The sequence below is a fragment of the Heterodontus francisci genome, chromosome 31 (genome assembly GCF_036365525.1).
Source record: "Heterodontus francisci isolate sHetFra1 chromosome 31, sHetFra1.hap1, whole genome shotgun sequence".
NCBI classification, from domain to species: Eukaryota; Metazoa; Chordata; class Chondrichthyes; order Heterodontiformes; family Heterodontidae; genus Heterodontus; species Heterodontus francisci.
Window position 1 is genome coordinate 43,568,018 of NC_090401.1, and position 16,424 is coordinate 43,584,441.

Below are 16,424 nucleotides of genomic sequence, written 5' to 3' on the forward strand. Positions count from 1 at the left end.
AGGGGAAGACAGCATGACTAGAAGTTAAAACACATTGGATCATTCCTGCTGCCACACCCTACACTCCAACCCCTCACTCCCCCAGGTGCCAGAGGCTCTAGTGCGTCTCAGCCAAGTGACCTTTCTTTATACAAGTCTCGACATGGAGTGCCAGACAAGCGGTTTATACTTGACTCGCAATCACATTGAGTCCACTCCTGTCCTCACCCAATAAATCTTGGGAGAGGCTGCAGAGAAGTTTGACGAGAATGATACCAGAGATTAGGGACTTGAGTTATGTGGCGAGATTAAAGAATCTGAGATTGTTCTCAGAGAAGAGAATAATATTATAAGGGGTTTTGATAGAGTAAATAGGGAGAAACTTTCCACTGGCAGAAGTGTCGGTAACCAGAGGACATAGATTTAAGATAATTGGAAGAAATTTAGGGAGTAATAAGGAGATTTTTTTTATGCAGCAAGTTATTATCTGAAATGCTCTGCCTGAAAGGGAAGTGGATGCAGATTCAATAGTAATTGAAAAGGGAATTGGATATATACTTAAAAAGGAGACATCTGTAGGGCTATGGAGAAATAGAAGAATGGGAGTAATTAGTTCTTTCAAAGAGGCATGATGAGCTAAATGGCCACTTTCTGTAGTACAGGAGCCACTGCATGTGCATCAGTAATAGGGATCCTGGGGGATTTTTTTTTCTGCCCTAGCCCAGGGATACTGAAATCAATTATACCACCCCAATTGCTTTGCTGACTAAGGTCAGCCAACTCAGCACAGACCAAGTGTCAAGCCCAGCACCTTGCTGTTCTTTATGGTTCGGTACCACACTGGGAGTCACTGATCTTTCAGCTTAAGGAATGCTTCCACAGTTTTCAATGTAGAGAATGTAGGAATTCAGGAAGGAACAAAAGTCTGTCCAAATTCAGGAATCTGAGCAGATTCAAGCTAATCCAAATTTCGCTGAATTTCAGCATCTTTCTGCCAATGGAGTGGTGTTGTCTGGATTTTGTGCGAAACCTGCTTTTAATGATCATTCAGACAAACCTCAAGGAGAAGGAAAAGCCCACATAACCCAGTTTTTACAGACCTCACACTTCAGCTGTGATGGATAGCTTCAACACAAATAGTTGACTCCATGGGTACTCACTGGCTATTTTGTGTTGCTCTCCTTTTAGAGATTTTTGGTGGGGAATGTATCCAGCCCTCTTCCTACATCCCAAAGTTATTCTGTTGCCCTTTTCCACTTCTCCCAAGTCACCTACCTACTGTGATCAAGACAATAATTAGACAGCCTGCTACTCTGAACTGTCACCAATGCTAGGGGAGCATGATCCCTCTGATTACTGTGCTCCCACCCATTGGACAGCACCTCCCACAGTTTACATTCAGTGATATACTCAATATGAAGGAGGTGGGGAGGGAAGTCTCAGACACTTACAATTTTCTCTTGTGCTCTCCAGCTGCCTCCACAGAGTATGACACCAATTTGATTAACCCCTCGGCTTTCTCATCCTATCAGGAACCACAAACAGCAAGTTATTCAGCAAGAGAGAGAGATTCACCACAGGCATTAATTTACTTAGATTTATTTCACCTTTTTCTTTTCAGTCCTACAGCTCAGACAGCAGGCCTTCCTCCTGATCTTTTTAATATGTATCATCTCAACTTCTTACCCCATGCTGCCAGAAGACCATCCCCAATCCAATCAAAACATTCCCCTGCACCCCTATTCCAGCAATGACACACACTCCCATCTCAGCCAAAAAAAGAAATCCTTCTTTCCCCCATACAGCTAATTGAGTGTAACCCACATTACCCAGAGAGTTCCAGTCTCAGGTGTAGCTGGTCAGTGAATAAAGGGGAAGAAACAGGAAGATGTCAGGAAACTCAGGTGGTAATAGTTTAGGGAACAAGGCATCGTGCACTGAACCACAAACCGCACCAGGATACGAGACAATTCCAGTCTCGTCCAGCCAGTGTCTGCAGTGATCTCATAACCCCAGTCATGCTGTGAGGGAGATACCAAGTACAGGCAGAGAGGTGGGGAGAGGATCAGCTGCCCTGGAGCACTTCCACACTTTCTCTTGGCTGTGCGAATACTGGGAGCCATCACTGACCACACTGATCACGAAGGCTCACAACAGCGATGCTAAAAGTGATCCAGCTACAGTTGCCAAGTTATTAATTTTTCACATTCACTTGTGTTTGTTGACTATTTCTTAATTTTACCTCAGAAACGCTCCCTCCCAAACCATGCTCGAGAGGAAATTTCAGGGAGACAGCCCCCACACACAGCGTAAATGCAGTTTCATTCAAAGCCTCTCCGCAGCCCACAGATATAGCCTTGTTCACAGTCCCAGTTGCTGTAGATTTGAACACACAGGCTCAGAGGAATTTCTCTCCACCACTCTGAGCACAAGACAAATGAGATCTGCAGGGAGACCCCCACTTTCCCTACCAATTATGTGTCCTTGCACACTCACGTTCTCACTGTTGTACCAGTAAAGGGTGGATCCCTTCAGCACAAACCAGCAGCGATTCCACTTCTGTGACATGAATCTAGTACGTTCTTTTTTCTTCCAAAGCCAGCCATAACACTCGCCCAAACCGAGGTCCCTGCACGATATCCGTCTACGGCTTAATGCAGTTGCTACCCCTGTCAGAGAAAAAAATAAAACATCAGGAACATCCCTGGGATGAGATTAACCCAATGAATGGAATCTTATCTCCACAAGGACTGTGCGATGTCCTACCAATAGTGTTGTAGACAGGTGCATTTGAGACAGGTAGATTGGGGAGGACGAGTTAAAGTAGGTTTTCCCTCGTGTTGGTTCTCCCAACACCTGCTGCAAGCCCAGTCCAACAGTAATATCCTTCAGCCAGCTCAGCCAGTAGTGGTGCTACTGAGCCACTTTTGGTGATAAACATTGAAGGCCTGCACCGACTGGAGTACCTTCTGTGCCCTTGCTGCCCTCTGCTTTTTCCAGGTGGCATTCTACATGGAAGAGTATGGATTCATCAGTCACGGGTGGGTGGTAGGTGCTATCAGCAGGAAGTTTCCTTGACCATATTTGAGCTGACAAGATGAGACTTCACATGGTCTGGAGTAAATGGTGAGGACTCCCAGGGCCATTCCCTTCCAATTGTATACTACTGAGTGGGGACAGGCCATATCATGGTGGTGAAGAAGTCTAGGATAGGTATGATTCCCTAAGTATGACTATGTCAGGCTGTTGCTTGACTAGTCTGCCCCACTTTGGCAGTCCCCAGATGTTAGTGAGGAGGATTTTGCAAGGTCGACTAGGCTGGGCATGCCTTTTTATGTCCAAGTCCAATGCCTAGGTCATGGCTAAATGGTCTATCCAGTCTTGTACATCTGATACTACTGAGTGACTTGCAAGGCTATTTCAGAGGGCAGGTAAGAGTCAGCCAAACTTAAGTGGCATACAGTGACTGCCTGTCTGGAGTCACATAGGCCAGACCAGGTAAGGACGGCAGGTTTCCTTCCCTAAAGGACATTAGTTGGGTTTTTAATACAATGCAATAACTTCATGGTTACCATTACTGATACTACCTTTAATATACTACCTTTATATTCCAACAACAACGTATATTGATATGGTACCTTTAACGTAATAAACCATCTTAAGGCACTTCATAGGAGCATTATAAAACAAAATACGACACCAAGCCGCAAAGGGAGCTATTAGGTCAGATGACCAAAAGCTTGGTCAAAGAGGTAGGTTTTAAGGAGTATCTTAAAGGACGAAAGCAAGGTCAGGTAGAGGGTGGATATTCCAGAGCTTGGGGCCTAGGCAACTGAAGGCATGGCCGCCAGTGGTGGAGCGATTAAAATCAGGGATGCACAAGAGGCCAGAATTAGAGGAGGGCAGATATCTTGGAGGGCTGTGGAGCTGGAGCAGATAATAGAGATAGGGAGGGACAAGACCTTGGAGATTTGAAAACAAGGATGAGAATTTTAAAATCAGGACATTGCTTGACTGTGAGCAATGTAGGTCAGCGAGCACAAGTGCAATTGGGGAACAGGACATTGTGCAAGTTAATACACGGGCAGCAGAGTTTTGGATGACCTCAAATTTACGGAGAGTAGAATGTGGGACACCTGCCAAGAATAGTCAAGTCTAGAGGTAACAAAGGAATGAATGAGGGTTTTAGCTACAGATGAGCTGAGACAGGGGAAAAGTTGGGTGATGTTACAGAGGTGGAAATAGGCGGTCTCATTGATGCCATGAATATGAAATTAGTAGCTCATCTTGGGGTCCAATGTCACACCAAGGTTGCGAACAGACTGGCTTAATCTCAGACTGTTGTCAGGGAGAGTGATGGAGTCAATAGCTAGAGAACAGAGTTTGGAAAGGAGATTTATTTGTTTTTTATAAAAACTTAATTCAAATTCACAAACTGCATTAGGAACCCATCATGACAGTTCTCCATCCTTCCATGAACTACATGTTCAAAACTCTGCTGCCAGTACCCACTGTTGCATTAATTCCCACTCACCCATCAACTTCTATCCTCACTGATCTGCAGCAGCTCCCTGTCCACCAACACATTAAATTTAAAAACCTAATTGTCAAATCCTTCTATGGTCTTGTATCACCCTATCTGCAACCTACCCCAACCTTATGTCCTCTCCACAGCCCCCAATACCAGAAGGGGTAGTGCAATCATCCAATATAATTTGGTACAGGATGGTCGAGGACAGCTGGAGCTATGGGTTGTGACCCTGGAGATAGGATAAATGTCGGGGAGGTAAAGGCTTTACACAGCAGGACCTGCACTCACCTTTTTTTTTCCGCCTGTTCCGTAATTGCACCTGAAAAAGGTACAACACAGTTCATTAGCATTTGAAAACAGTTACACCAACTGTGGTTAAAAGACATTGGCAAACAGGAAATAGACCCAAAGTGACCTGCACTGGCTCTCCAGTGATCTCAAGAGTCCAAGGCATTCAGAGCTCTCTCCTACCTCAGTCTCAGATTGTACTGCACCATGCAGAGCAGGGGGAGTGAATCAGTCACAAGGGCATCAACACAATGAGAAGCAGTTGAACCAACAGTTTTAAGGTCATTACTAAAATGAAAAGTGCAGTGTATAGCCAGGAAGGAGCAGGGATGGATCTCTGTACATGTAGTGCTCGCTGCCCAACCTGAGCTTGTGTTTGAAATGTTTGTCATGAAGTCTCTGAACCTCAGCCTAGTCAGCACCTATACTTAACCTCACCACTTGAATGTTCAATAACTTTTCCCAGCCTTGCACTGAAGTGCTTGGCACCTGCATCAGACCAAAGCACTGGCATATGCCCACAAGCCTTGGATTAGTCATTTGGTGACTGACCTTGAGCTTTCACGTTGAGAACCCTCACCCCTCCCAAATTCAGACTACAAGATTCCATCAGTGACTCCCTTTGTCTTGGTTTCATTTTCCTTGTCTCTTTAATCTACCATGTCTAATTCAGGTTACGTTTTTTAAAAAAAAGACTCCTGACACTGGTTTCTCCAGGGCAGGTGGAGAAGCAGACCCAACAACAACAAAAAAATAGCACCAGTGCAATGTTCAAATTAAATTGGAACATCTCTTAATCAATTCAGGCTGTCCAAAAGTAGGACTGACTATACATTGTGCGTGATATGTGTGTGTGCGCACAAGAGCTTACAAGCAAATGAGAACCATCACTGGATCTATTGTTCAATATCCTGTTGCATCAGATTCCGCAGCCCCAGGCTTCCTGTTTTCTCAATTTTATTTTAAGAGTGTTTTGCCATCACAATCTTTCTGTAAAACCACATTGTCCCCAGGTTTACAATTTTGTCTGTTCTGTTTGTCCATTTCTGTAGATTTTTGATTTAAATGTACAGAGGTCCATCTTGGGATGGGAAGTTTGGGATTACTGACCGAGCGGAACCATCATATGACTGAAGCTTCACAATAGAACAAAATACAACACAGAAGGAGGTCATTCAGCCCATTGTGTCTGCGTCGGCCGAAAATGCTTTCCACCCAAACTAATCCCACCTTCCACCACCTGGTCCATAGCCCCGCAGGTTACAGCACCTTAGGTGCATGTCCAGGTACCTTTTAAAAGAATTGAGGGGCTCTGCCTCCACCACTGATACTGGCAGTGAATTCCAGACACCCACCACCATCTGGGCGAAAAAGTTTCTCATGTCCCCTCTAATCCTTCTACCGATCACAAATCTGTGTCCCCTGGTAACCGGCCTCCCCACCAGGGGAAATAGGTCCTTTCTGTCTACTGTATCTAGGTCCCTCATAATTTTGTACACCTCAATTAAGTCACTCCTCGGCCTCCTCAATCCCAGGGAAAACAACCCCAACCTATCCAATCTTTCCTCATAGCTGCAACCCTCATGCCCTGGCAACATTCTTGTAAATCTCCTCTACTTTCTCCAGAGCAATTATGTCCTTTCTGTAATGTGGTGACCAGAATTGCACGCAATACTCCAGCTGTGGCCTAACCAACGCTCTATACAGCTCCAGCAACACATCCCTGCTTTTGTACTCTATATATCGGCCAATAAAGGAAAGCAATCCATATGCCTTCTTCATCACTCTAACTACCTGTCCTGTCACCTTCAGGGACCTGTGGACATGCACTCCAAGGTCTCTCACTTCTTCTACACCTCTCAATATCCTCCCGTTTATTGTATATTCCTCGCAATATCCTCCCGCTTATTGTATATTCCTCTCAATATCCTCCCGTTTATTGTATATTCCCTGGCGTTATTTGCCGTCCCCAAATGTATCACCTCACACTTCACAGGATTGAATTCCATTTGCCACTTTTCCACCCGCTCAACTAAACCACTGATATCATTCTGGAGTCCACGACTCTCCTCCTCACTATTAACTACACGGCCAGTTTTTGTATCATCAGCAAATTTCCCAATCATGCCTCCCACATTTAAGTCTAAATCATTAATATATACCACAAACAGCAAGGGACCCAACACTGAGCCCTGTGGAACACCACTGGAAACTGCTTTCCATTCACAAAAACATCCATCGACTACTACCCTTTGTTTCCCGTCACTGAGCCAATTCTGTATCCAACCTGCCACCTTCCCCTGTATCCCAGGGTCTTTCATTTTTCTGACCAGTCTGCCATGCGGGACCTTGTCAAATACCTTACTAAAATCCATGTAAACCACATCCATTCCACTACCCTCATCAATCCACCTTGTTGCTTCCTCAAAAAACTCAATTAAGTTATTAAGACATGACCTTCCCTTTACAAACTAAACCTTAATTTAACGCGATGCTGAGAACATCTCACGTTTAGCAAGGTGGTCACACCACAGGCAAATGCTGCAAAGGCAGAAAGGGAATGGGTGACCACCAGGCACATAATGGCATGTAATGCATGAGTCCTCTGTGGCCATCCCCCTCTCTAGCTTTGGATACTGTTGGGGAAAGCAGCAAGTTCATGGCACCATGGGTGGCTCTGCTGCACAGGAGGGGAGGAAGGAGAGTGGCAGGACTATAGTGATAGGGGATTCAATCGTACGGGGAACAGACAGGCGTTTCTGTGGCCGCAAGAGACCCCTGGATGGTATGTTGCCTCCCTGATGTTAGGGTCAAGGATGTCCTTGAGCGGCTGCAGGGCATTGAGGGGGAGAGAGCGAGCAGCCAGTTGTCGTGGTACATATCGGTACCAACGGCATAGGTTTAAAAAAAAAAAGGGATGAGGTCCGACAAGCTGAACATAGGGAGTTAGGACGTAATTAAAAAGTAAGACTTTACTACCAGTGCCACATGCTAGCGAGAGCAGAAATAGCAGAATATATCAGATGAATACGTGGCTAGAGAAATGGTGTACTGGGGAGGGATTCAGATTCTTGGGACATTGGTACCGGTTCTGCGGAAGGTAGGACCACCAGTACAAGCTGGTCAGGTTGCATCTGGGCAGTACCGGGGCCAATTTCCTTGGGTGGGGTAGTGCTGTCGGGGAGGATTTAAACTAGAATGGCAGGGGGTGGGAATCTGAGCAGGGAGACAGAGGAGGGGGAAACAAGGATAGAAATGAAAGAAAGAAAGCTAAGAAGCAAAAGTGGAAGGCAGAGAAAATAAGGGCGAGATAAAAATGGGGCCGTAGTGCAAAATAAAGCTAAGATGACTGACTGTTAAAAAGACAACTCTAAAGGCATTGTGTTTTAATGCACGGAGCATTCGCAGTAAGGTAGATGAATTAACAGCGCAAATAGATATAAACGGTTATGATGTAGTTGCGATTACGGAGACATGGCAGCAGGGTGACCAAGGATGGGAACTGAACATCCCGGGGTATTCAGTATTTAGGAAGGACAGGCAAAAAGGGAAAGGAGATGGGGTAGCGTTGTTAGTAAAGGAGGAAATCAATGCAATAGTGAGGAAGGATATTGGCTCGGAAAATCATGATGTGAAATCTGTATGGGTGGAGCTAAGAAACACCAAGGGGCAGAAAATTTTGGTGGAGAATGTCTATGGGCCCCCAAATAGTAGTGGAGATGTAAGGGATGGCATTAAACAGGAAATTAGAGACGCATGCAATAAGGGTACAACTGTAATCATGGGCAAGTTTAATCTACATATAGATTGGTCAAATTAAATTAGCAATAATACTGTGGAGGAGTTGTTCCTGGAGTCTGTACGAGACAGTATTTTAGACAAATGCATTGAGGAGCCAACTAGAGAACAGGCTATCCTAGACTGGGTATTGTGCAATGAGAAAGGATTAATTAACAATCCTGTTGTGCGGGGTCCCTTGGGGAGGAGTAACCATAATATGATAGAATTCTTCATTAAGATGGAGAGCGAAGTAGTTGAATCCGAAACTTGGGTCCTGAATTTAAATAAAGGAAACTACGAAGGTATGAGGTGCAAGTTGGCTATGGTAGATTGGGGAACTTTACTAAAAGGGTTGGCGGTGGATAGGCAATGGATAATATGTAAAGAACGTGTGCATGAATTACAACAATTATTAATTCCTGTCTGGCGCAAAAATAAAACTGAAAAGGTGGCTCAACCGTGGCTTACAAAAGAAATTGGGGATAGTATTAGATCCAAAGAGAAGGCATATAAAATTGCCAGAAAAAACAGTCTGGGGATTGGGAGCAGTTTAGAATTCAGTAAAGGAGGACAAAGAGGTTGATTAAGTGGGGGAAAATAGAGTATGAGAGTGAACTTGCGGGGAACATAAAAACTGACTGTAAAAGCTTCTATAAATATGTGAAGACAAATGTAGGTCCCTTACAGTCAGAAATGGGGGAAATTATAAAATGGCAGAACAATTAAACACATACTTTGTTCTGTCTTCACAAAGGAGGACACAAATAACCTCCCAAAAATGTTAGGGAACCAAGGGTCTAATGAGAGGGAGGAACTGAAGGAAATCAGTATTAGTGAAAAAATAGTGCTAGGAAAATTAATGGGGTTAAAGGCTGACAAATCCCCAGGGCCTGATAATCTACATCCCAGAGTACTAAAGGAAATGGCCCTGGAAATAGTGGATGCATTGCTGGTCATCTTCCAAAATTCTATAGACTCTGGAGCAGTTCCTACAGATTGGAGGGTGGCAAATGTAACCCCACTATTTAAAAAAGGGACAGAAAAAACAGGGAATTACAGACCAGTTAGCCTTACATCAGTAGTGGGGGAATTACTAGAGTCTATTATAAAGGATGTGATAGCAGGACACCTGAAAGCATAAATGGGATTGGACAAAGTCAGCATGTGTTTATGAAAGGGAAATTATGCTTAACAAATCTACTGGAGTTTTTTTGAGGATGTAACTAGTAGATCAGATAAGGGAGAACCAGTGGATGTGGTGTATTTGGATTTTCAGAAGGCTTTTGATAAGGTCCCACATAAGAGGCGACAGTGCAAAATTAAAGCACATAGGATTGGGGGTAATATACTGGCATGGATTGAGAATTGGTTGACAGACAGGAAACAGAGAGTAGGAATAAATGGGTATTTTTCCGGGTGGCAGGCAGTGACTAGTGGGGTACTTCAGGGATCAGTGCTTGGGCCCCAGCTATTCACAATATATATTAATGACTTGGGTGAGGGAACTAAATGTAACATTTCCAAGTTTGCAGATGACACAAAGCTGGGGGGGAATGTCAGCTGTGAGGAGGATGCAAAGAGGCTCCAATGTAATTTAGACAAGTTGGGTGAGTGGGCAAATGCATGGCAGATGCAGTTTAACGTGGATAAATGTGAGATTATTCACTTAGGTTGTAAAAACAGAAAAGGCAGATTATCTGAATGGTGATAGATTGGGAAAGGGGGAGGTGCAACGAGACCTGGGAGTCCTTGTTCACCAGTCGCTGAAAGCAAACATTCAGGTTCAACAAGCAGTTAGGAAGGCAATTGGCCTTCATTGCAAGAGGATTTGAGTACAGGAGCAGGGATGCTTACTGCAGTTATACAGGGCCTTAGTGAGACCACATCTGGAGTATTGTGAGTAGTTTTGGTTTCCTTATCTAAGGAAGGATGTTCTTGCCATGGAGGGAGTGCAAAGAAGATTTACAAGGCTGATTCCTGGGATGGCAGGATTGACATGAGGAGAGATTGGGTTGACTAGGCCTATATTCACTAGAGCTTAGAAGAATGAGAGGGGATCTGGGACCTGATTGAGGTATACAAAATTATGAGGGGCATTGATAGGATAGATAGGAAGAAACTTTTTCCTTTAGCGGAGGGACCAATAACCAGGGGGCATAGATTTAAGGTAAGGGGCAGGAGGTTTAGAGGGGATTTGAGGAAAAACTTTTTCACCCAGAGGGTAGTTAGAATCTGGAACGCACTGCCTGAAGGGGTGGTAGAGCAGGAACCCTCACAACATTTAAGAAGTATTTAGATGTGCATCTGAAATGCCATAGCATGCAAGGCTACAGGCCAAGTGCTGGAAAATGGGATTAGAATAGATAGGTGCTTCATGGCCGGCACAGACACAATGGGCCGAACGGCCTGTTTCTGTGCTGTATAACTCTATGACTCTATTTCATAGAAATCTAACAGGACTAGACAGGCTAGATGCAGGGAGGATGTTCCCGATGGCTGGGGAGTCCAGAAGCAGGGGTCACAGTCTCAGGATACAGGGTATGGCATTTAGAACCGAGATGAGGAGAAATTTCTTCACTCAGAGGGTGGTGAAGCTGTGGAATTCTCTACTGCAGTGGAGGCCAAGTCATTAAATATTTTCAAGAAGGAGATAGATATATTTCTTAATGCCAAAGGGATCAAGGGATATGGGAAGAAAGCAAGAACAGAGTACTGAATTAGACGATCAGCCATGATCTTTTTTGAATGGTGGAGCAGGGCCGAATGGCCTACTCCTGCTCCTATTTTCTATGTTTCTATGTAAATCCATGCTGACTATCCCTGATTAATCCATGCCTTTCTAAGTGACAGTTTATCCTGTCCCTCAGAATAGATTCTAACAATTTATCCACAACCGAGGTCAGACTGACCGGCCTATAATTACCAGGCTTATCCCTCGCACCCTTTTTAAACAATGGTACAATGTTCACAGACCTCCAATCATCTGGTACCTCGCCTGTATCTAGTGAGGATTTGAAGATGATCCTCAGCGCATCCGCTATTTTCTCCCTGGCTTGCTTTAACAGCCTGGGATGAAAAACATCCAGTCCTGGTGATTTATCCACTTTCAGGATGTCAGACCCTCAAGCACTTCCTCTCTCATTATGCTTATTTTATCCAAAATTTCGCACTCTACTCTTTTACTACAATATCTGCATCAACCCTCTCATTTGTGAAGACAGACAAAAAACTCATTAAGAGCTCTGCCCACATCTTCTGCATCCATGCATAGGTTAACCTGTACATTTCTGATAGGCCCTACCCTTTCCTTTGTTATCCTCTTACTCTTAATGTACTGATAAAACATCTTCGAGTTTTCCTTGATTTTACCTGCCAATAATCTTTCATGTCCTCTCTTTGCTTTTCTAATTTCCTTTTTTACTTCACCCCTGCACTTTCTGTACTCCTCTAGGCTTTTTAAAGTATGAAGATATTTGTGATCATCATAAGCTTTCTTTTTTTGCTTTAACTTACCCTGTAAACTTCTAGATATCCAGAGAGCTCTAGATTTGGCTGTACCACCCTTTATCTTTGTGGGGACATGCCTACACTGTGCCTGTAGTATCTTGCTTTTGAATGCCTCCCACTGGTTTGCCACTGATTTTCCTTCAAGTAGCTGTATCCAGTCCATCTTCACCAGGTCACCTCTCAGTTTTGTGAAATTAGCCTTCCCCCCCAATTTAGAACCTTTGCTCCTATTTTATCTTTGTCCTTTTCCATGATTATACTAAAACTAACTGTATTATGGTCACTATCTCCAAAATAGTCACCCAATGTTATTTCATCCACTTGCCCAGCTTCATTACCGAAAACTAAATCTAGAATTGCGCTCTCTCTAGTTGGGCTTGTTACGTACTGGCTAAAAAAGTTCTCTTGAATGCAGTTCAAGAATTTTGTCCCCTCTGTGCCCTTCGCATGGTTTGTATCCCAGTCAATATTGGGGTAGTTGAAACCCCCAACCATCACCGCCCTATAGTTATTGCACTCAAAAATTTGCCTACATATTTGTTTCTCTATCTCCCTCTCACTATTTGGGTGTCTATAGTACACCCCCAGCAATGTGGCTGCCTCTTTTTTATTTCTGAGCTCCACCCATATGGCCTCATTTGATGATTCATTTAGCATACCATCCCTCTTCAAAGCTGTTATTGATTCCTTGACTAATAATGCTACACCCACCCTGCCCCCCTCTTTTTAATCTCCCTCTCTATCACGCCTGAATACTCTAAATCCAGGGATGTTGAGCTTCCATCCTTCCCCCTCCTTAAGCCATGTTTCTGTTATAGTAACGATATCATGTTGCCATGTATCTATCTTTGATCTCAACTCATCTGCTTTATTTACTATACTCCTAGCATTTAAATAAATACCCTTTAACACTGCCAAATTCCTGTGTTGCACACTTTTTAACCTTTTCTTCTGTCTTTTAGAGTCACTCGCCAATTTTGCCAGTTTTCTGCGTCCTGTTTCCTGCCTTGAAATTGTCCTACCTAAGGCTACGCTCAGGTTCCCATTCCCCTGCCAATCTAGTTTAAACCATCCCCAACAGCACTAGCAAATCTTCCTGCAAGGATATTTGTCCCAGTCCTGTTCAGGTGCAGACCATCTGGCTTATCCAGGTCCTACCTACCCAGAACTGGTCCCAAAAAACTGAAGCCCTCCCTCCTGCACCATCTCTCCAGCCGTGCAATTCATCTGGTGCATTTTCCTATTACTAAACTCACTAGCATGGGAGTAATCCAGAGATTATTACCCTGTTGTCCTGCTTGTTACTCTCTTTCCCAACTCCCTAAACTCAGCCTGCAGGACCCGATCCCTCTTTCTTGCTATATTGTTGGTACCAATGTGGACCACGACCTCCGGCTGTGCATCCTCGACCTCCAGAATGCCTTGTAGCCGCTTGGATATACTTGACCATTGCACCAGGGAGGCAACATACCATCCTGGAATCATGTCTGCAACCACAAAAACGCCTTTCTGTTCCTCTAACCATAGAATCCTCTACCACTATTGCTCTCTTGTCTTTTTTCCTCCTTCCCAGCATAGCTGAGTCACCCATGATGTTCCGGTCATGACCCTCACTGCACTCTACAGAGGAACCCTCCTTCCCATCGGTACTCAGAACTGAATACCGGTTAGAAAGTGGGATGTCCTCTGGGGACTCCTGCACTATCTGCCCTGACCTTCTTGTCTGTCTGGCAGCTATCCAGTCCCTCTCTGACTGGGCTTGCTTAGGCACAAGGTTGACTACCTCCTGAAACGTGCTATCCACGTAGTCCTCCATCTCGTGGATGTGCCACAGTGACTCCAGCCGCCATTCGAGTGCCGAAGCTCAAGCTTCTGCAGCCAGAGACATTTTCTGCAAATATGTTCATCAAGGTCACACGGCACGTCCATGACTTCCCACATACCACAAGAGGCACATTGCACTTGGCTGAGCTGCCCTGCCATTACTTAGCTTTACAGTGAAATTTAGCTAGCGTAATAACTTACCAGCTATTTGCAATTGGCTTTATCCCCTCCCCCCCCCCACCCCCACCCCAACAATCCTGTGCCAACAGCACTATTCCAGCTATTAATCACTAATAAATTACAGGTAGCTATCCTAGGGCTTTTTTTTTTTTACTCTGCTCTATCTAAGCTATCTACAGGCAACAACGGCTGCCAACCACCAACCAATCAGCCCACAGAAATTCTGTGATGTCACTGTTAGTTTTTTCCCCAATCTATCAAAAGGGAGTGCGCCGAGACAGCCAGAGAGCCTGCAGCTGACTGCCGCTGCCCCGGACTTCAGGTAAGTCAAACATCAGGGCGGCACAGTGGCGCAGTGGTTAGCACCGCCGCCTCACAGCTCCAGGGACCCGGGTTCGATTCCGGGTACTGCCTGTGTGGAGTTTGCAAGTTCTCCCTGTGGCTGCGTGGGTTTTCTCCGGGTGCTCCGGTTTCCTCCCACAGCCAAAAGACTTGCAGGTTGATAGGTAAATTGGCCATTATAAATTGTCACTAGTATAGGTAGGTGGTAGGGAAATATAGGGACAGGTGGGGATGTTTGGTAGGAATATGGGATTAGTGTAGGATTAGTATAAATGGGTGGTTGATGTTCGGCACAGACTCGGTGGGCCGAAGGGCCTGTTTCAGTGCTGTATCTCTAATCTAATCTTGGGTTAATGTCTTAATTCTGCTTGTGTTAATTCTACTGATTTCTCTAACCTATCACTCCCCTTTTTGCCTCAGGATGTCAGAACTCTGCTTGTTTGCTGTCTGGAGAAGTCATTATCCACCATCTACAGACAATGCTGAGTCCTACATATCTCTTGAGATGTCTGTTAGTGAAGAATTGTAGATAAACAAGAACAGTAGTTAACACCTCACAAGTCTCCTGATATTTCTTGGAGGACTGTAAATTACTAGTGTTTCTGTCTCCCAGTGCTACATGAGGGTGCGGATGTTTCTCAAATACATAGGACAGTGGAACAGAGCAGTAAGGCAGTCCACCTATAGTCTTGGGGTGAATCCAGTGCAAAAGGTCCTTCCAGGTACTTGTTAGTTCTAGCAGCTGGAACCTGACCAGGTTGGGCAAAGTGTGCTGATTAAAATTTTAGATACAACTCCTGGCTTCATGGTATTCCCTAGGCCCAGAAACAAACCTTTACTCTGTATCTAATTTGTGCGGTACCTGCCCTAGGAGTGTTTCATAGGACAGCATAGAGGGAACTTTGTATCTAACCATAGGACAGTGTAGAAAGAGTTTTATTCTATATCCAACAATGGGGCAGTGTAGAGAAAGCTTTGCTCTGTATCTAACCATATGGTTATGGTCATGTGGTGCGATGTGAGTGGTTCCCACTGTTTAACTCCCCACCTGACCACAGAAAGTGTATTTATATTAGGGTTTAACCTCTTTGGTTTTTATTTTTCAAATAAACAAACAGCGACAAGTTTTCTTGTAGATTAAAAAAAAAGAAAATCAGTTGTTTATTGATCAATAAGCCTTATCCCGAAATTGTCACAACCGTATCCATTCACGCATTCACTCGTGTGCACACACACACACACACACACACACACACACACACACACACACACACACACACACACACAAGCACGAAGAGACAGATAGAGGGGGAATAAAGAAAGTGATTTTAAGTGGGGGGACGACACAATAAACCTGTTGAATTCTCTTGGAAATCAAGTTCCCGATGGGTGCAGGCCCGAGATGATTGTAGATTTCTCTTTTGATTGAAGGTTCAGTTGAAGACAGTGGGACACTTTTAGTTCACTGCTGTTTAATGTAGATGTTTGTTTTCACAGCAAGTCTGTGCCTTCTGGCTTGCTGGAACACAGGCTGCTAGATGTTGTTCTTCTCTCTCGTTAGGCTTTTTTTTTTTAAGGTAAAACTGTGTTACTTCTCACCTGCTGATAGACGTTCTGATCTCTTCCACATGGTGATCGCACAATGGACCAGGACATGGGTACTTCACACCTTATTTGTATCAGAAGACGACATTCAATTCTGGAATGTTTTAACATGGGGTGCAATTGACACTTCTTTTCTTTGAATATTTGTCCTTTGCCTTTGTCAGACAGCTTGGATACACAAAGGCCAATCCCTTTTCTTCAGCAGCCATTTTGGACCATTGTTCACTTTTTAAAATAAAGGTTTATTTTTAAAAGACAAAGTCAAGTTTTTCATAACTTGAGTCAGTCCATGATTGTTGCATCATCGCACTTCAGGTGTGCATGACAATATGCTGTATTTTTTAAAAATGAATTCCCGGGATGTGGGTTTCAATGACATGGCCAGCAT

General features: G+C 44.3%; 1 protein-coding gene across 4 annotated transcripts in view; it reads right to left on the reverse strand.

Moving 5' to 3' along the window:
- cnksr1 (connector enhancer of kinase suppressor of Ras 1) overlaps nt 1-16,424 on the reverse strand; it is a 90,314-nt gene that overhangs the window by 13,010 nt on the left and 60,880 nt on the right. For all 4 annotated transcript variants that reach the window (XM_068011441.1, XM_068011440.1, XM_068011442.1 and 1 more), the window contains 3 exons: nt 4,799-4,829; nt 2,476-2,648; nt 1,431-1,504 (listed from right to left, as the gene is read on the reverse strand). In XM_068011441.1, the coding sequence (XP_067867542.1) occupies nt 1,431-1,504; nt 2,476-2,648; nt 4,799-4,829 (278 nt within the window). The remainder of the gene's footprint in view (nt 1-1,430; nt 1,505-2,475; nt 2,649-4,798; nt 4,830-16,424) is intronic.